General features: G+C 37.7%; 1 protein-coding gene across 1 annotated transcript in view; it reads left to right on the forward strand.

Moving 5' to 3' along the window:
• The window catches only part of TRPA1 (transient receptor potential cation channel subfamily A member 1), a 55,278-nt gene extending 35,459 nt beyond the window's left edge, over positions 1-19,819 (forward strand). Inside the window, exons 18-27 of the mRNA XM_003274774.4 lie at positions 1,199-1,269; positions 1,960-2,122; positions 2,906-2,995; positions 4,529-4,698; positions 6,605-6,734; positions 7,172-7,354; positions 11,000-11,068; positions 14,860-14,973; positions 17,200-17,297; positions 17,959-19,819. Of these exons, the coding sequence (XP_003274822.2) occupies positions 1,199-1,269; positions 1,960-2,122; positions 2,906-2,995; positions 4,529-4,698; positions 6,605-6,734; positions 7,172-7,354; positions 11,000-11,068; positions 14,860-14,973; positions 17,200-17,297; positions 17,959-18,169 (1,299 nt within the window). The 3' untranslated portion in view covers positions 18,170-19,819. The remainder of the gene's footprint in view (positions 1-1,198; positions 1,270-1,959; positions 2,123-2,905; positions 2,996-4,528; positions 4,699-6,604; positions 6,735-7,171; positions 7,355-10,999; positions 11,069-14,859; positions 14,974-17,199; positions 17,298-17,958) is intronic.
• The last annotated feature ends 1,663 nt before the right edge of the window (positions 19,820-21,482 follow it).

Consider the following 21,482-nt stretch of genomic DNA (forward strand, 5'->3'; position numbering starts at 1 on the left):
CACTTTCAGCCTGTGTTCTTCTATCTAAAGTGAGTCTCTTGTAGAGAGCATATAGTTGAATCCTGTGTTCTATCCATTCAATCAACCTTTGTATTTTAATAGGAGAGTTTAACCAGTTTGCCTTTAAAATAATTATTGACAGGAAAGGACTTACTATTGCCATTTTGTTAATTGTTTTCAGTATGTGGTAGACTTTTTGTCTCTTTTTCCCTGTATCTCTGGTGCTGTAGCAAGTCGTGATACTGGGACACTGCCTAGGATCTGTCTGTTGACACTGTATCTTCTCTGGTGCTAGACTAAGACCCAGTGATTTACTTTGTTATCAGTGATCCCCTCCTGGCACCCATTTGTGTCAGAGCTTAGATTCAGGCAAGATAAAAATCATTCCCTTGGGCAGCCCCTTAGAAGTCAGAAGTCAGTGGATATGTTCCACTCTTTTCTTTCTCTTTCCAGGGAGAAGGCAGGAGTTGGGAGTTTTCTCCCAATGGCACTGTGCTTTGCCAGAGGGAGGAGCCATGGCAAGTAAAGGCCATGCATTTTCCTACTGTCTTTGATATGGTTCTTTTTGGCTACATGCTCGCCTTGGGTACAGAAACACATTAACTAAGTTGTGGATTGCTCACGAAGAAAGTCGTCTATGTATTGTTTTCAATTCCATATCTCTATGGAGGATGGGGGGCCTGGGACTTCCTATTTTGCTACCTTGTTGGCATCAGTCCCTCTATTTATGTATTTCTTGAATAATTAAAAACTGATTTTTTAAATAAATACTAGTAGTCCCAAATAACTCTAATGAAAACTTACGATCTAGATTAATTTAACAACTATGTATTTATATTCTACTGCATAAAATTCCTCTAGAAAGATAAGCCTGGATTTCTTCAAGGACAGAATGAGGGTATAACTCTTGCTAATTTATCTTTAATGTCCTTTCCTGTTGTAATCCTGTATAAGATTAAAAAGCTTATGCTAGGTCAAGTAGTCAGAAATCTAAAGAAACAGACTGAATCAAACCATTTTACCTGTACAAAATGGTTCTCTCTGTGTTTTTTAAAATCTTGATCTAATTTTTATTTTTTCAAATGTTCTAAAATAGATGTTACTTTTACAATGTCAAAGCAGTTATAAAACCAGACAATGAAAAGATTAGTTTATACTCAGTAGTTATGTTTCTATTACACTTTTTTTTATTTCTCAGGCAATGGTACAAAATAACCGCATAGAGCTTCTCAATCATCCTGTGTGTAAAGAATATTTACTCATGAAATGGTAGGTATTGAGTAGTATTTCGTGTTTAATGCTGTGCCTACTGGATCTATTACAAAGTCTTCAAAACAATTATCTTGTAATGGTATTTTAATGTTTTGGCTTTTGTTATTTTAAAGTTTTTACTTTGAAGAAATAAGGCAAATGTCCTAGAACTTAAAGCATAATAATAATAAAATAAAGTGAAAAAGACCAAATAAAAAGAAGTTAAGGTTAAAAAAAATGCTGGCATTATCTTTATCATTAAATAAAATATTTGGAGGGCGGGAGGGAATTATTATATAAGACAGGAAGAAGCTCTTTAGAGCCTAAAATTTATCTTTAACATTAAATGAAATATTTGGGGCATGGAAAGGATCATTATATAGAACATGTAGAAATATCCGGAACCCTGAAATTTAGTTGATAATGAAGAAGGAGGGGTATTCTAGGAAGAGCACTCATATTGCTGACAGATTATATGGGTTAACATCCCGGCTCTTTCATTAATTTGTTAAGTCATAATTTGCTTAGAACTTGAGATTCCTTCTCTGAAAATGAAAAAGGTGAATTCGAAGATTTACTTGATTCTAAGCTTCAGTGAATTTACCAACAAGGTTTCTGAAAGAAATTATAACCACTTTTTCCCCAGGTATCTTAAGTAAATATTTTTGTTTGAAATGACTCAATTCTGGTTTGCTTATACTTTTGTAGGTTGGCTTATGGATTTAGAGCTCATATGATGAATTTAGGATCTTACTGTCTTGGTCTCATACCTATGACCATTCTCGTTGTCAATATAAAACCAGGAATGGCTTTCAACTCAACTGGAATCATCAATGAAACTAGTGATCATTCAGAAATACTAGATACCACGGTAATTTCGAATTTTAACTTTCTAAAATAAAGGAATATAAAAAATGTATTTTTTCTTAAGACTACTAAACCCATAATAAATCTGACATATCAGGACTTTATTATAAATAGCCTGTAAGAATTTGTATATGGTACTAATTTCTCCTAAAATCCTTTGTGGAAGGAGAGGGAATATAAACAAACAGGTCAACTAATGAGTTTGTAAACTAATTTAAAAGGAATTGTCGTGTGTTACATGCTAGATTAAATACTGAAGTGTAAAACTTTAAAATAGGTGTACAAGAAAGCAGATTTGTAGTTGCCAGGGACTGTGGGACATGGAAAATGGGGAGAGATGCTTTATGGACATGTGGGTTCCATCCAAGATGATGAAAAAGTTATGGAACTAGATAATGATGATGGTGGTATAACACTGAATATACTTAATGCCACTGAATTATATATTTTAAAATGTACATTTAAAATGTAGCACTTTTAAAATGGTAAGTTTTGTTATATGTATTTTGCCACAATAAACAATTTTATATTGGCCTACAGATTCATATTCTAATTCAATTAGCAATTTTTGAACTTCACTTAATGAGGACATTCTGAAACGAGGGTGTGTTCATCTCTAGTGAATGATATGAGTATGATGTCAGTTAAATTTTCTGTTTAACTCAAAGTGGACAGTATATAGAAATTAAGCAAAAAAAGAAAAAATAAATTTAATAGTGAAAATTATGGAAATGGTAAAGTGTTTTATATCTCTCATAACTATGTGTCTTATCCTTTTTTGTTTTAGAATTCATATCTAATAAAAACTTGTATGATTTTAGTGTTTTTATCAAGTATATTTGGGTATTGTAAAGAAGCAGGGCAAATTTTCCAACAGGTATGTAATACATTTTGTATCTCTAAAGTTGCACATATTTTAATATGCAGAACATAAGTTAATTGATAAGTTATTACTTGAGATAATATTATATCATAATAAAATTACATAGCTTGACTACCATACAGATTAGAAACACCAAACATAAATGTTTCAAAATGTAGAAAATACATGATTTTAGGTAAGGTCCCTGCCTATTTGATATATCTATGAAAGAGATGTTCCACTTTTACTGGTCCTTAAACATCTCTCTAACTACAAATGGTCATTATGAGTGACTTTTCTGTCTTTCCTCTTACATAGTTTTAAAGATTTTGCTAACATAATGGTTAAATTTTGAACTTGACAATTTTAAATATAAATGTTTATAAAGAAGTTATCTGGCCCAAGACTCCATTTCAAATGGGTCTTTCTTTGAATTCCTTTTCTAATAGAAATACTTTTTTGATTAAATAGAATTCCATCTCTTAATACAATTTTGGAACTTTTTACAGCAAAATTTTTACTTTATATTCTACCTTTTAAATGAGTGAGCCAAGTTCAGATCAGAACCAAGTGTATAAATTATCTGCAGGTCCTACCTTTGGTTGATAAATGGCAAAGGTTGATCCTTCTTTTCTCAGTATGGAGGTTGAAAGTCTTTATAATTTTTTTGCATATTTTCATGAGTATTATTTTTATAAATCATATGTCTTTTATACAACACCTCACTTTCTGTGAAAATTTTCTTTGTTGCGTCATGTAAGCACATAGATACTTGCATTTATAAATTTGATAATAATGGTTTGCATTTTTAAAATATTATACATTGCAAGTACTTTCATATAGATACTTTAAGAAATTTGTCACAATTCTGATAGACTGTAATGTTGCATTGTACCTTAAACGATTTAAGGCACATTACTGAATCTTTCTTGCCATTATTTTCATTTTCCAGAAATGAAAATTGCAGATTATAGTTTAAATTGAACTATAAAGTTATATGAATTCTCTATCAGATTTGATCTCCACATTTTCTTATTGATATTTAAATGATCTACTCTATTGGAAATTTAATGCCCAATAAATAAAAAGTTTGAAAATACCATTATTTGTTTTTATTTCCTAATTAAGTCTCAGTGCATGTCCCAAACCTTTTTAGAAACAACTTTAGTTCATAAAGAGAGCTCCACATTCATGTTCTTATACGGGTAGAAAGGCCCCAGGAATTACTAAACCAACTTGCAGTCCCCAAGAAGTTTTCTTAAGATGGAGTGGACTCCACAGGGAAAGTCCAGCAATTTGTAGGATTTCCTTAGGCGTCAGACTCCCATAACACCAGGTTAACAGAGGACTCTGGGCCATCTCCAACACCGATTCATACCCCGGGGACCCTGAAGTCAATCCAGGATAGCATGAGGTTACTCCTTGGTCCTGACCTTCTCCCCAGCTGGCTGCAAAGCTAGAAAAATTTTATTACTGGGTGCATGTATATAACCATCCATAGATACTAGATCGCTATATGTGGTAATTTTTTATTCTTTTCTATTCCAGAAAAGGAATTATTTTATGGATATGAACAATGTTTTTGAATGGATTATCTATACGACGGGCATCATTTTTGTGCTGCCCTTGTTTGTTGAAATACCAGCTCATCTGCAGTGGCAATGTGGAGCAATTGCTGTTTACTTCTATTGGATGAATTTCTTATTGTATCTTCAAAGGTAAAACAAGCTTGAATGATTTCCACATCCTTTAAGCAGTTTTAATATCAAAAGAAAAACTATTGTACCTGGTGTAAATTTAAAACTGGCTTATTCCTTTTCCAGTTGTTTCAAAATATGAAGAATTTTTGTATACCCTATTAAGGAAAGGCAGGAGCATGGTTCCAGAGTTCAGAATGAAGATCAGGGTTTCTCAAACTTGGCAGTATTGAACTTTGTGGCCAGATAATTCTTTCTTCTTATTATTCTTCTTCTTTTTTTTTTTTTTTTTTGTGGTGGGGGACTGTCTTGTATATTGTAAAATGCTTAGCAGCATTCCTGGCTCCTGGCTTCTACCCACTAGATACCAGTGGCATCCACCCCACACCAGTTACGACAACCAAAAATGAATGCAGACAATGCCAGATGTTCCCTGTGTGCCAAATGAGCCCAGGTCAAGAACACTGGTCTAGACAAATCTAGGTTAAATAGGGGGAGTAAATAGGAACAGTATTGGCTATTCTTGTTTTACCTGATATTATTTTGTAAGCATTTACTTTGAATTAAAACACTCAAAATGAACTGATAGATAGTATGGGGAATCGAAGTGGTATAAAAGAAAAAATAAGCCCAAAGAATCTAATTCTAGAGAGGGAAAAAGCCTGAGTTCCCAGGCCTCTGACAGTTGGTAATGTTGAGTTTCATGTTATTTCACATAATCTTTCCAATAACGAGGCCAATGTTATTATTTGCATTCTCTAAAAGAAGAAGCTGAAGCACTGAGTTCATAACTTGCTGAAGATCTCAGCTAGTCAGTCAAGATACAGATATTTACCCAAAGTCTTTCTGACTCCAGGGAGCATGTTTTTTCCACCATATCCTCTGCATTGCTGTGTCGTGAGCACAGTGATAGAGAGTTGAGTGCCGCCCCTTGGAGAGTACATGGGATGGTGAGAAAGGCAGTGGCCCAGAAATAGGATTTAAGACAGGTTCAGGCACTGTCACACCCTTGGCCCTGTCATTATTAGTGGCCTTGGTGAGTCACTGTATGTCTCTGTGAATTTAGCTGAAGTCCCTTTCAGCTTTAGAATCTTGTAAGTTCCTCATTTAAGAAGTCATCTTTGTCAAAGGCAGAGTACAAGTTAGAGGCCAGATTACACACCCATTATCTATCCAAACATTTCACAATATAGGATGCAGGGGTTAGAAAAGAAAACCAAAGGAGATGGTGAGGATAAAATGCAAATCATGTGGTATGTGCCCTGCATTAGATGCCTTCCGGTTCACAAATTCAATCTCTGCATGATGCAGCACGCAATTTATCTCTCTAATTTCTTTAATAAGCATTTGGCAGCATTTTCTTTGATATTGAGAAGCTATTATTTTTCTCTGCTACTTCAGTTGAAGTAATGTCCAGTCGTCAAGTGGTAAAATGATTTAAGGTAACATTAGGGGCGGGCACAGTGACTCACGCCTATAATCCTAGCACTTTGGGAAGCCGAGGCAGGCTGATGCTTGAGCCCAGCAGTCTGCTACCAGCCTGGGGGTGATACCTGCCTGCGGTCCCAGCTACTTGGGAAGCTGAGGCAGGAGGATCACCTGAGCCTGGGAAGTCAAGGCTGCAGTGAGCAATGATTGCCCCACTGCACTTCAGCTTAGGTGACAAAGCAAGACCCTGTATCCAAAAAATAGATAACATTAATAATGAGAATAAAAGCAAAAGTAATTTGACTAACAGCTTGAAAATTAAGACATGATTATTCAATTAATTCTTATGTTTTCTTTTTCGAAATAACTGGCCTCAGTGATCTCATCTGTGAAATCTAATACCTGATTTAATATATGATAAACATTGTCACTGAGTGAATACATTTTGACTATAAAAGTGAGTAAATGTGTTTTTTTTTTTTTTTTTTTACTTTTCTAGATTTGAAAATTGTGGAATTTTTATTGTTATGTTGGAGGTAATTTTGAAAACTTTGTTGAGGTCTATGGTTGTATTTGTCTTCCTTCTTCTGGCTTTTGGACTCAGCTTTTACATCCTCCTGAATTTACAGGTAAGGCAGTTGCATCAGTAGTTGATTTTGTCGCTGTGAATTATGGACATATAATTTATACTTAAATCTAAATAGTCTAGAAAATTCATAATTACATAACAACAGTATTCAAATACTTTAGTTTTTATCTGCTATAACTTTCAAATGACTTTTATTTGTATAGAAAAAATGTATAGTCGTGTTAAGTCGTGTTAAGCAACTTTGTCCATTGTCAAAAAGTTTATGTACAACACAGATGATTTATTATTTATGCAGATAACATATTTTTGATGACTTTACCACTGTTTACTCATATTTTATCACTGCATTTCAATAGCTATATACCTATGACTTTAAAAAAGTATTCTGAATACAGTTTTTATCATTCTACCTCCAGGAAACACTTTTTCATTGTAGAAACTTTGCATTTCATTTGTACCTCACCGTCTTGTTTTCAGGATCCCTTCAGCTCTCCATTGCTTTCTATAATCCAGACCTTCAGCATGATGCTAGGAGATATCAATTATCGAGAGTCCTTCCTAGAACCATATCTGAGAAATGAATTGGCACATCCAGTTCTGTCCTTTACACAACTTGTTTCCTTCACAATATTTGTCCCAATTGTCCTCATGAATTTACTTGTAAGTAGTTTTTTTATATATTTTCTGTTTGTTGATCATTTGAAACATTTTATAATGATAATTATTTTTAACTTCCTTAATCTCCCTTCACTGGGGAGAAGAGGAAGGATCTACTACAAAATCTATTCATTCAACACTCATTTGGTGCCTGGGGAGCACCAGGCACATCAAGAGGCTCAGGGCGTGCAAAGATGCATGCACTTGGCAAATACCAAGGATCTACCAAATGCCAGTAACTGTTACAAGTTCTAGGAACCAGTGATGAAGAAATCAGACCAATATTCAGTCCCAGGGTGATTACAAACAGTCAGGAATTTAGGTAATAAACAAATAACTGTGTAGCATAATGTCATGGGGGTGATAAATGCTATGAAGAAACAAGAAGCAGGGAAAGGCAACAAAGATGAAGGTGTGTGATGTTTTGGAGTTGGAGAGGGGGTCAGAGGTTAGGCAGAGACCTTTATGGACCATATTATCTCTATGCTCGAACTTACCATTGACCAGAGATTCAAGTGGAGAAGTCTGTCATGCAGAGGGCATGTGCGACATTCAGATGCCACCCTGAACCCAGTCAAAGCCTAGACACTATCAGCAGACACGAGAGTGCCCTTCCACATGGAATTCTCTAGAGAATCTGCTCAAGGCATGAGCACGTTGGCTGATGCAGGCAAAGGTGCATCCCATTCCAGGTCCATGGGGAGCCCTTATTGGCATTTTTGTGCCTATTTTTCCTTTATCCATTTGTGCACACATGCACATATTCCACACACTTTCTCTGAGTCTGACTATGTACCAGAGACTGTACTAGGCAGTGTTTCTGGAAAGGAAAAAAAATATGCAGATGTGTAAGTATTTTGATTCAATTATTTGATACAACTCCAGAGTTTTATTTTGGTGACCTAGAAAAACAAAGGATGGCAATAGGAATAATGGAGAATGACATAAAGCCCACATTATTCTCTGATAATTGTTTGTTTTGGAAGATAATTATCCAGAAGAGAATTGGGCTTAGCAGTAGTACGGGTTGGCCCCATTCTGAAGATCCACATCCAGCACCCATTGTGCATCTCTACCTGGATATCCTGGAGGAAAATCAAAACCAACAGGGCCAAGACTAATGTTATCTTTCCTTCAGAATCTCCACTGCCTCTCAGTAGAATCTCCTAGTCATCCTACTAAGATCATTGGCAGATAGTCTCTGTTTTACTCTCCCACGTTTTTCTTCATTTCTTTCAATAATTCTTTGGCTTTCACATCTGCTTCCAGATGCTTGGACTGTCATAGTTCCTCATCCAAATTGCTGCAGCAGCCTCAAGAGCATCTCTACCTTATCACACTGCTTTGTCTAACTCTTCCTACAAATGGCCACCATAGTGATGCTCTGATAATGAAAAACTAAACCCATCAGTGGCTCTTTTAAAAATTTTCCCATGCCTCTTCAAAAGCTTTAATCCAGTCCAAACCCATCAGCACAGTAGGCAAAGGTCCCTGTGAGCTGGATCTTACCAAGATCTTTCCCAACGCCTCACTGTTCCCAGGATTTAACCAGAAATGCACACTCCCTGAGTGTGCCACCCTTTCCTTCATGCTGCCTAGACTCTGTACAGGCTCTTCCTTTAGCCTGGAAAACATCCCACCATGGGTTAGCTCTAAGATTTCAAAACTCAGCTGAAGTATCATTTCTTCAGGGCAGACTTCCTTAACCACCACCCCTCTCCAATTAACTTGCTCTATTGGATACTCTTTCCTTGTGTTACCATAGTTTTGAGGATACAAACAGATAATAATAATAATAAAACCTACTTCCTAGATTATTACAAGGATTCAATGAGCTAATACAAGGGACTTGAAACAGTACTTGGCACATGATAAGCATTTGATAAATATTAATGACCATTAAAAGTTAATAATTGATCTCTTCTATGGCTTATAAGCTCAAATGTCTTCAGAGCCCAGACGTGTATCTAAAATATGTGAAGCAGCAGGTATGAAATGGTTACTTTTTGGGTTAGTTTTTATTTTTATTTTTATTTTTTTTGAGATAGGATCTCATTCTGTGACCCAGGCTAGAGTGCAGTGGAGTGATCATGGCTCACACAGCCTCCACTTCCCAGTCTCAGCTGATCCTCCCACCTCAGCCTACCTAGAAGCTGTGACTACAGGTGCTCACCACCACACCCAACTAATTTTTGTATTTTTGTAGAGATGAGGTTTCACCATTTTGCCCAGGCTGGTCTGGAACTCCTGGGCTCAAGTGATCCTCCCACCTCGGCCTTCCAAATTTCTGGGATTACAGATGTAAAATGCTGCGCCTGGCAGAGATGGTTGGTTTTGATGGGGGTCAGTGTAAATTGGAGAGAACACCCATCTGAAAACTTGCAAATTAAAAACCAAAACAATATTATCCTGCCCAGTGAAATGTATTTCCTGACTATATCCAGTTCTCAGTGCTAGTTTGCAAGCCCTAGAATATATTCTCCCTCTCTTCATTCATGCTGTGACTGTTTTGTTTACCTATTATGTACCCTGCTCTACACTAAGCACTGGGCATACAGTGGTGACCTTCACAGATCCCTTGTCTCATAGAGTTTACTGGACTTTGAGCTCCTCAAGAGCAGTCACTGACTTTTCTTTCTGGTGCAGCATGCAAGATGCTGGCTCAGCAAACACAGGAACTAAGTACCAGAAAATAAATGAATGAGTGAAATAAGATAATTTCATCAGACTGAGTAGAACTGAGCTAACATCTTCCCCCCGCCCAATTCTGTCTAGCCATAAATTTCTGGTTCCTCACCAGAGCCTCTCCCGCCCCTATAGAATATGTTTTCCTTCTGAACATGTGTAAGATATAAACTATATCATTCTCTCAGTTTAGTATATTTTTCCATGTTGTTAAATCACTCTTGTCTACCTTAGTTACTAAACTCCTGGAGTTTCCCACCATGTTGTGTGGCCACACCCAATTGCGTGTGATATCATCCCTGTCCTTCAAAAAAAAAAAACCATATTTTTATCTTAAATGAAATGAATTTCAGATTAATTTGTGTGTCTTAAGTTTTCATAACATTTAAGAGTACTGAACCTCCGAATGTGGCCATCATCACTGCAGAGGTATGTAGGCCTTGTAGTTTTCTGTAAGGTGTATTACCAAAGTATTCTGCAGCTACTACTAATAGATCATATGCCCACTCTCCCACTTTAGCCACAGAGACCTTGCTATGGTTTCAATTTTTATGTCCCATCCAAAATGTATGCACAGAAACCTAATCACCAAGAAGATGGCATCAGAAGGTGGGGCCTTTGGGAGGTGATTAGGCCGTGAGGGGAGAGCCCTCATGAATGGAATTAGTTCCCTTATAAAAGAGCTATAAGGGAACGTATTAGCTCCTTTGCCCTTCTGCCATATGGGAACACATAGAAGGTGCCACCTATGAGGAATGGGCTCTCACCAGAAACCAGTTCTGCCCAAGTCTCGATTTTGGACTTCCCAGCCTGCAGAACTGTAAGCAATTAACTTATGCTATTTATACATTACCCAGACTGAAATATTTTGTCATAGCAGTCTGAATGGACTAAGACAGACCTTACATGCATTTTTAGGTGGACCGTTAAACTGTAGTGATTTAATTTTGTGTCATACTTCAGATTGGTTTGGCAGTTGGTGACATTGCTGAGGTCCAGAAACATGCATCACTGAAGAGGATAGCTATGCAGGTAAGTGCAGTGCCTCTGCACTTACGATAGTGTTATGTTCTGGTAAACCCACAATAAGTTAAAAATATTACAAGTCAAAAATGGGCATTTTGTAGGAATATCCCGGTTATAAATTTATACCCCTTACACCGTTTACCCTCCTGATCATGTGGCTGACTGGGTTCTGTGGCTCGCTGCCACTGCCCGGCATCCCAGGAGAATACCACATACTGCTAAACCAGAACAGATCAAAGTTTAAAATTTGAAGTACAGATTCTACTGAATATGCATCACTTTTACACCATCATAAAGTCAAAAGTCATGAGTCAAACCATCCTAAGTTAGGTATTGTCTGCATCACATCTATTTAAACTTACTAGAATCAACACCATTATCGTTACTTCCTTTTTTAATAGCACAGTTACTTAGCATGGATAGTTTCTTAATCCTGAGGAGTCACATCCTGTGTCTGTTTGCATGTTACCTGGTATACCTGCTCTAATCAAAGTTGATGAAAAAAAATGTCCGAGAACAATCTTAGCAGAGAAATTGAGAAGTTGCCTGAGCATCTTTTGTTATGTTAAAATGTGGCCACCCAGATAGCTAGCTGCTTGATCAAGAGCATCACTGGCCTCCTAGCCCCACTGTTCAAAGGAGCTCCTTATACTTTGTGCAGGGAATCACAGGGTCCCCACAGCATGATTTATGTTGAAGTTTTAACTGCATCCATGAGGTTTTGTTCTCTTGTGACATCTCTCTCATTTTTATAGACAATTTGATGTGAAATTTGGTGTCAAAGTTTCCTGGCTAGGTATTTGGCTATTGAATCTTGTGAGGTACCTTTCTGTCATACAACACAAAGTTATTTTTATGCTCTTGACTGGATTGTCTTTAAATTTCAAATTCAAATGGGCATTTTTGATGCCTCAAGGATATTTGGTGACCAGTTGACTATACATATTCAGAAACTTTGGCCAGTTTGAGAGAGAAAAACATCATGTTATGATATAACTTTCTATTCACTCTTGTCTCCTCTTCACTTTTATTTGTCCAAATCCTTTCTTCTCTGTTATTCATTCAGCCATACACTAACATTTATTTATTGAAAACAATGTTTCAATACATAGTGTGTACAAAGTCCAGTACAACTTATCAGGAGAGGCTAGAGGAAACAGAGGGATGGGATCCCTGACTATTAAATCAACTATGTCTACTTAGAACAGCAGCTAGGTTTTCATAGAATATCAAAAATCAACTGAGAACCATTCTTAAATTCTATGCTGTATGACATGGCTGTATATTATACAGAGATATAGAATGATTGGAACACTTAGAGAACAAACACAAATGATGATCAGGTACAGGAAAAAATGCAAAAATAATTAAGGGAATGCTACATGGAGGGGGCGAGATGAGTCAATGTTGAAAGACGGTTGGGATTTGACAGGACATCGATACCGTCCTGAAAGGGGGGGCCAGCAAGAGCAAAGGGCCACATCAGAACTGGGGAAAATGGCCAAGGCACTGGCTCAAGGCCCCTTTGCCTGGAAGGATCATTCATGTTAGTGGGTGATTAGATTGCTCCAGATGATAGGTGGGTTTATTCAAAACCAGCAAAGAAAAACCTTAGCACTAAATGAAAGGGCACTAAATGATGAAGTGCTTCAAGTTATTTTGTAAGTTAGTGGAGAGTTATTATCAGCCCTTCCACAGTGAAAATGGTGTTTATAGTGATCTGCTACTATCTTGGTTTAGTGAGGAAAGATTGAAGGCAGGAAAAGCTAATGGCAGGTTATTACTGTCACAAAGATGGTGTTTAGGACTCCAGGTGTATGGATATGGAGAGGAGATGTATAAACCTCTTGGCAGGTATGTCAGCAATACCTCATAACTGCCCTAACAGCTCTTTAAAATACCTTGGGGAATAGATAAAAACAATAATACAAGCAAAGTTGGGGAAGCTCACTCAACTACAGTGTCAGTGGGTTTGAGCTGAAAAGCACAAACCTATATTGTTTATTCTGCTCCCTGAAAGTAAATAGCACAAATCCTAGTACCCCCATATTATCTATGCCTTGTTTTGGATCAAAAACAGCATCGACTGGAAAACCGGGAAGCCATTCTCCTACTTCTCCTGAGTTGTTTCTTAAGCAACTCTCTGCATCCATTCTGAAACCTACGTCTGAGCCCACAGCAGAACCGTGAGCAGAACTGGACAAGTAGCACACATTTCCGACAGGGCCATTTAGTTCTCTCATAGAATCATCTCAAAGGGAAGTGGAGACAGGCCTTGGGACAATGCATGCTGGGAGATGTGTTCTTTATGGGGACTGTCAGTTCCTCAGGGGCAGGTGTTATGAGTATTTTGAGGGGCTTGAAGCTGTTTGGGTGTCTTTAAATGTTGGTATCTCCACTTTCCACCACAGTTTTGGCAGCTGCAGACGGTCCATAAACATTTATATCCCCACTGAAAATTAGAAAGGGAAATCCGCAGAGTGCATCTTACCCTTCAACATGGAAACCCCACCAGTTAGAGGAGGTAAAGATGCCCCGAGCCCAGTGGAGCCAGGCTCAGTGGGTCCCACCCGACCCACACTGGGGGCTTTTCTTGCCAACCTCCCCCAGGACCATCTTTGAGGGTCCTGTGTAGATAATGAACAGTGTAACACACACTATTTTATCTTTTGGCAAACATCGAGCTTGAGTAAATCTTTTCCAACCAAGTGTGAGGAAATAAGATGTGACCTCTAAAACTATATGTATGGGAAGGGGAAAGTGATATCACCCTAAACAGCAAAGGGGAAAAAAAGGAACCCTAGAAATTATTATAGAAAATCAGTGAAAATATTTAACTGGTATTATTAATACAAGAAAACATAGCTTTTCTTGAAGCTGGAACTAATGCACAGTATGTTAAATGGTGGTAAGTGCTATGAAAATAGCAAGGAAGCCACATGGGGGAAAGTCATGTGGCGGACAGTGGGGGGCCACAATTTTAAGCAGTGGTGTCAGGACAGTTCTTACCATTTCACTATTTATGGCTATAAATCACTAATATTGGAAAGTATTTGTTCTTAGAAAGCAAATCTCACTAATAGTTACAGTAAACATACCTATACATCAGATACAAAGGGGTATAAAAAAGCAGAGATAAATTTGGCAAAAATAAATGAAAAAAATTAAATGTAAGGAAATATCTCATTTGCTATCCCTGAAAATAGTAATTATACTTAAAATTCTTCATAGATAAACCATTTTGCACCTGATAGCACAGACATGAAAAATGCATGATATACTCTTAGGCATGGGAGTTCTAATTCTTTTACTGCTTACCTTTGTCTTCCTCCAGTTAAGCACTCCTTCTCTCCTGCCCTAGGTGTGTATACATGTGTACACACACACACATTCACACTGTCCAGTTGTGCACATTATGTAGTATTGCAACACCCCAAGAGTATGAACTACCCTTTTCTTCTTTAAATCTCCAGCATTGAACAATAAAACATCAGGTGACTATCCCTGAACAATAAACAGCAAGTGACTAAAATTGAATTCCTTTTTTAAGCAACATCCCCCTCTTCTTCTTCTCCCACTCCAAGGCAGATTGCTGCCCTGTCAGTGGGTGAGGTGAGAGGAAAGGGCAGGTGACTGTGAGCTAGGGGATAAGAAAGCCTGGCCAGCCCAGCTGTGGCACAGAAGTCAGGACATAGAAATCAGTTTTCATTTTGCTGTATTAATGATTGCCTCTGTGCCATATAAAAATTCCAGATACTAACTAATGGTTCTGTCAATAAATCCAAAATGCACTTTAGGTGGAACTTCATACCAGCTTAGAGAAGAAGCTGCCACTTTGGTTTCTACGCAAAGTAGATCAGAAATCCACCATCGTGTATCCCAACAAACCCAGATCTGGTGGAATGTTATTCGTAAGTAGACGTAACAAATAACAACATCAATAACATGACACTGTTTGACATTCATTCATTGTGTTAACCCTAAGGGGGCCCTTTTATAGACTTTGAGTCTTCTCTTCCTGTGGTCAAAGAAGTTGTGCTTTTAAAAAAAGGATATAATTAACCCAAGACGTGAAAGAGCTGGGTGAGAGGAGGGTGACATTTGCTCTCCCCTTTCAGGCGGCTCATCCATAGCATCTGTGTTAAATGCGTGCTGTCCCTGTGAGAGCAGAAGGGCAGGGGACCAGCCACACCCTTTTAATGTCTTTTTTACAGTACAGGTATACTTTATTTGCTTTTCCTAGTCACATGTCACTTACATTTATGTGTAGATATATATCTGAGTATATACAGCCAAGTGTTTAGAATACACAATAGAGAATACACATTTACACACACACATACTATACACACAATGTATTAATCCATTTTCACACTGCTATAAAGAACTGCCCAAGACTGGGTAGCTTATAAGGGAAAGAGCTTTAATTGGCTCACAGTTCCGCATGGCTGGGGAGGCCTCAGGAAACTTGCAATCATGGTGGAAGGTGAAGGGGAAGCAACGCACCTTCTTCACAGGCAGCAGGAAGGAGAACGAACGCACGAGGAACTACCAAACAATTATAAAACCACCAGATCTCGTAAGAACTCACTCACTATCATGAGAACAGCATGGGGGAAACTGCCCCCATGATACAATTACCTCCACCCTGTCTCTCCTTTGACACGTGGGGATTATGGGGATTATAATGCAAGATGAGATTTGGGTGGGGACACAAAGCCTAAACATATCTCACACACACACACAGAGCATCCACTATAGAAAATGAGGTAATTAAGTGATCAAAGACTAAGCAAGACCATTGCATTATAATGGAAGAAGGGCCATATGAAGAGCCAGAATAACTGGTTGCTAATCCTTAGTGTGCCTGGGCTCCCTTCATCTCTACGGCTGTTCTTCCTGAGTTCTTTTCAGGTTAATTTCCCCTGTGTAGAAGGGGAACATCACACTCCGGGGACTGTTGTGGGGTGGGGGGAGGGGGGAGGGACAGCATTAGGAGATATACCTAATGCTAAATGACGAGTTAATGGGTGCAGCACACCAACATGGCACATGGATACATATGTAACAAACCTGCACATTGTGCACATGTACCCTAAAACTTAAAGTATAATAATAATAAAAAAATTTCCCCTGTATAGTCACAAAATAATACAGTCGCCCTGAGTATCAGTCTAGGCTTTATTCTAACCCCACAGTATCTCTCCAACTGATTTCACACATGTCCATGGTTACAATTACTACCGAAACAGAATGCTCAGCAACTGATTTCTCAATCCTAGAGCTCACTCTTCAGTTCCCGGCCCCTACATCCAGCTGTCTACTTGACATCTCCACTTGCATGTTTTAAAGATGCCTCACATTCAGCAGGTTCAAAACCAAACTTCAATGCTTTCACGTTTCACCCTCTCCTCACATATCCCCTACAGGAAAAGAAGTGAAAAAGTCCTGGTTCCTCCTTGCAACAGTGTCAGCACAATTCATTAGCCTGTGCAAGCCAGCCACCCAGGAGTCATCCTTGATCTGTCCCCTCCCTCTCCTTCTCCCCTCAGTCTGGTCCATTTGACTTCCTGGGTGGCCTGTGCAAGTCACCATTTTCTCTTGCCTGGACTCCTAGAATTACCTCATTCTTGATCATTTCACATCTGCCCTTGACTCTCTCCGGTCAACCTATGGTTTAAAGGATATTAAATTAAAATGAAATGTATTAAAATAACATTTCAGAAATTTCTCCAGGTGAATCTTTGTTGATTGGTTGAGTTGTATTGGATAATGTGCAGTGCAGTTTTAGATAATTAACAATGAATCTCATATAGAATACCACCTTCTGTGATGGGCATTTCTCATGAAAATGTATAGAACAATTCAGCTAAGCCCCATTCTAAACAATTTCCTACCCTAATTTACTCCTCTTCTGTTTTATCTGTACATGTTTTATTTCTCTCTGATTATATGTATGACTTCCTTTCACAGCTCTTTCTTCACATGTCTCTTTCTCCTGGCAGATTGTGGGTTCCTTGAGGGCATAGCTATGCCTTATGCATATTTGTACCAGTGGTGGTTGAATTTTGGCACATGCTTAAGAAAAATTTCCTGAATTGAATCAATTTGAGTAACTACTATTTTTTATCCGACAGCATATATTCTGTTTTTTATTTTGCAATGGAGAAATAAGACAAGAAATACCAAATGCTGATAAATCTTTAGAAATGGAAATATTAAAGCAGAAATACCGGTATGTATTTTTCCTTCTATCTGTACTTGAGAAATTTAAAACTCATAAATAATAATGCACAATGTAAGATTATATTTTATATTGGTGTTTATTTATTTTATATATTGTCATGCTTTGTTGATAGCTATAGCTGGTGTATTGAGAGTCATGAGACATTTTTTAGAACCAACAACATATTTGCCACTATTCACCAATCAGTTTGCCTTCCAATAGTAAGTGAATAAAAATTAAAATGCTGATTTCCTTTCTCTTGGAGGTACTATCATAAACTGTATTCTTCATCTGAATTCATAAAGCAAAGCTCTGAAAGCTTTTGAAGATCCCTGGAGTAACTACGTGGTGGGCAGTGGTTAAGCCTGAGGGTTCTACAGTTAGTTAGTACCTGAGTTCAAACCCCTATTCAACTAGGTACTTAATAACTGTAACCCTGGGCAATCTGCTTAACCTTTCTCTATAATAGTTTCTTACCTATAAACTGGGAACAAAAATAAACTAGCCATGAACTAACAGTGTAACTTTGGGAAAAAGTTGCTTAAACTTCAAAAATATGTGTTTCCTGGAAGGATTGTGACTACTGAGGTTAAAAGCTGTGCCTTCCTACATCCAGAAGGGCTAAAAGAAGAACTGAAAATAAATTCATGAAATGTGTATGTCCTTTTAGGCTGAAGGATCTTACTTTTCTCCTGGAAAAACAGCATGAGCTCATTAAACTGATCATTCAGAAGATGGAGATCATCTCTGAGACCGAGGATGAAGACAGCCATTGTTCTTTTCAAGACAGGTTTAAGAAAGAGCAGATGGAACAAAGGAATAGCAGATGGAATACTGTGTTGAGAGCAGTCAAGGAAAAAACACACCATCTTGAGCCTTAGCTTCTGAGACCTTCAGTGAGGCTTCTAATGGGGCATGTATGACTTGCTGGTTCTAACTTTCAATTTAAAAAGAGTGAGGAAGAAGCAGAAATCTGATTGATTTTACTACATGTGAAATCATGGTTCCTGCATGTTATATGAAAGTAAACCATCTTTTATCCTGTATTCATATTTTCTACCAATCACTATGTATTGGGGATATCTTTGCAGATATGTTCAAATTGGACTTTGATGAGATATAATCTCATTATTTGAATGGGTAGAAAACGAATTTGCTAGAACACACATTTTTAATGAAAAGAAGTAATAAATGTAACTATTAAGCTAAAATGCAAATGTCAGTACTGAATTCCTGCTTGTTAGTTGCATAATATGTGATGCCCTAGAAAATAGTCACAAGTATTAATAATGCCTTAGATGATAGTCTTAAATACTAGGTTGAGGTCTACCTAACCTAAGCTTCTTCTTGGAAAGCTTCTTCATGTTGAAAGAACCTGTGGGTGGCACCATGTGTGCTCTTCTGTTCCTACTGTGATGAATAGCCCCACCCTTCTTGCTGTCCCCAACACACCTGATGTCACTTTGAGCCATATAGTTGAAGTACAAATTAATAGGCCTTATGATATGCACGAATTTTACTATAGATAATATATGTTGTTTCTGTTTTTCTTTGCCAGTGAGCATAATAAATGTAAAACCTATATAGTATCCCTGTGATTATTGTATGAGCCTTTGTTTGAGATTTGAAAAAACATGCCTCCATCACATATTCCCTTTTTTTCTTTTGATATCTACTCCAATCATGAATTAATCACATGCTTCATCATTAATCTTTTCAGGGTCCTTCTCTTGTTTTGTCTGATTTTCTCCATCATCCTGATTAGCATGTTTATTCCCTCACTACCCCCAGGAGACATTCACTGTAATGAATATGTCTTTGGCTACGTATGTGTCCTTGTGTTATGTTGTACAGTGTTGTTTTGAGTCTACTATTTACACAGATGTTATTATGCTATAGCTTTTATTTCTGTTTTTGCTTCTTATTTCTCTTATAGTTCTCACTTATTTCTTTTTTTTTTTTTTTACTCATTTCTGTTTCTTACTCCTTTTCACTGGACATGATGTTTACAAGATACAACTGTATTACTGTATTCCATCTAGTACGGGGTCTTTGATGTGGCTTACTATTTCATTGTGTGCACCCACCACACTGGACTTTTCTAGAGATGGACAGCTTAGTTACCTCCACCTTCCTGCACACATTCTCAAACATACTGATGTTCATACAAACCAGCAAAATGCTGAGGGACAATATGTGCTATTACAAAACAAAGCATTTTTACATTCATGGTCCAACAGAACACATGGCCTAGAGGCAATGTTGTACATGCCTTAATCTTTGATATGAATAGTATCTTTGTTCTTTATATATCTTAAAACAGAAAGGCTGGAAAATCACAATACAGGAGCAATAACCAAAGATCTCCTGATCATAAAGACAAACGGTCTTTTCAGTCATCCCTCTCCTCAAATCTTGTGTAGCACTGCACAATATAGATCTCAATCAGCATTCACTGAGTGCCGAGAATGTGAGAAACGCTGTACCACGCCTGTCGTGGGAAATATTTAAATAAACAGATTGTCTTACAACAATCTCACCAGCCTGTACTCTCAAGAAGCTTACAATTTAATGGTCTTCATTTATTTCTGCAGTTCTTTCTCCTTTAACCCCAAACACAGAACTGCTTTTCCACTGTTTCCACGGATTGCTGCTTCTCTCTTTCCCGACTGGCTTCTCTTTCCTGCCAACTAACTTCATGTGTACATCCCTGATGTCTGTACCTGGCTTTGTTTCCTCTCTTTCCTCACTTCTGCTCCTTCTCCTAAAGTCCAGTCCAACATTTCTACAGTTCTTCAAATTAAATACATAGAAACCTGAATTTGGTGGTAAGAGAAACAAACCAACTCCTCTGGACTTCCTATTTTGCATCACTGGTACCAGGATTCTCTTAAGCTCCTAGACTCCAAAGGACTCAACATACTAAGTTCAGTTAATCTTCCTAAAGTGGAGCTCTAAGCCTTCACATCCATGCTAAAAAGCTTAAATGTTTTCTCTTTCTTCATAAGCAAACTAATCTTCTTTTATTATTATTATTATTATTATTATTATTATTATACTTTAAGTTTTAGGGTACATGTGCACAATGTGCAGGTTTGTTACATATGTATCCATGTGCCATGTTGGTGTGCTGCACCCATTAACTCGTCATTTAGCATATTAGGTATATCTCCTAATGCTGTCCCTCCCCCCACCCCACTACAGTCCCCAGAGTGTGATGTTCCCCTTCCTGTGTCCATGTGTTCTCATTGTTCAATTCCCACCTATGAGTGAGAACATGTGGTGTTTGGTTTTTAGTCCTTGTGATAGTGTACTGAGAATGATGGTTTCCAGTTTCATCCATGTCCCTACAAAGGACATGAACTCATCATTTTTTATGGCTGCATAGTATTCCATGGTGTATATGTGCCACATTTTCTTAATCCAGTCTATCGTTGTTGGACATTTGGGTTGGTTCCAAGTCTTTGCTATTGTGAATAGTGCCACAATAAACATACGTGTGCATGTGTCTTTATAGCAGCATGATTTATAATCCTTTGGGTATATACCCAGTAATGGGATGGCTGGGTCAAATGGTATTTCTAGTTCTAGATCCCTGAGGAATTGCCACACTGACTTCCACAATGGTTGAACTAGTTTACAGTCCCACCAACAGTGTAAAAGTGTTCCTATTTCTCCACATCCTCTCCAGCACCTGTTGTTTCCTGACTTTTTAATGATGGCCATTCTAACTGGTGTGAGATGGTATCTCATTGTGATTTTGATTTGCATTTCTCTGATGGCCAGTGATGATGAGCATTTTTTCATGTGATTTTGGCTGCATAAATGTCTTCTTTTGAGAAGTGTCTGTTCATGTCCTTTGCCCACTTTTTGATGGGGTTGTTTTTTTCTTGTAAATTTGTTTGAGTTCATTGTAGATTCTGGATATTAGCCCTTTGTCAGATGAGTAGGTTGCAAAAATTTTCTCCCATTCTGTAGGTTGCCTGTTCACTCTGATGGTAGTTTCTTTTGCTGTGCAGAAGCTCTTTAGTTTAATTACATCCCATTTGTCAATTTTGGCTTCTGTTGCCATTGCTTTTGATGTTTTAGACATGAAGTCCTTGCCCATGCCTATGTCCTGAATGGTATTGCCTAGGTTTTCTTCTAGGGTTTTTATGGTTTTAGGTCTAACATGTCAGTCTTTAATCCATCTTG

This window comes from Nomascus leucogenys, chromosome 16 (assembly GCF_006542625.1).
Source record: "Nomascus leucogenys isolate Asia chromosome 16, Asia_NLE_v1, whole genome shotgun sequence".
Classification (NCBI taxonomy): Eukaryota; Metazoa; Chordata; class Mammalia; order Primates; family Hylobatidae; genus Nomascus; species Nomascus leucogenys.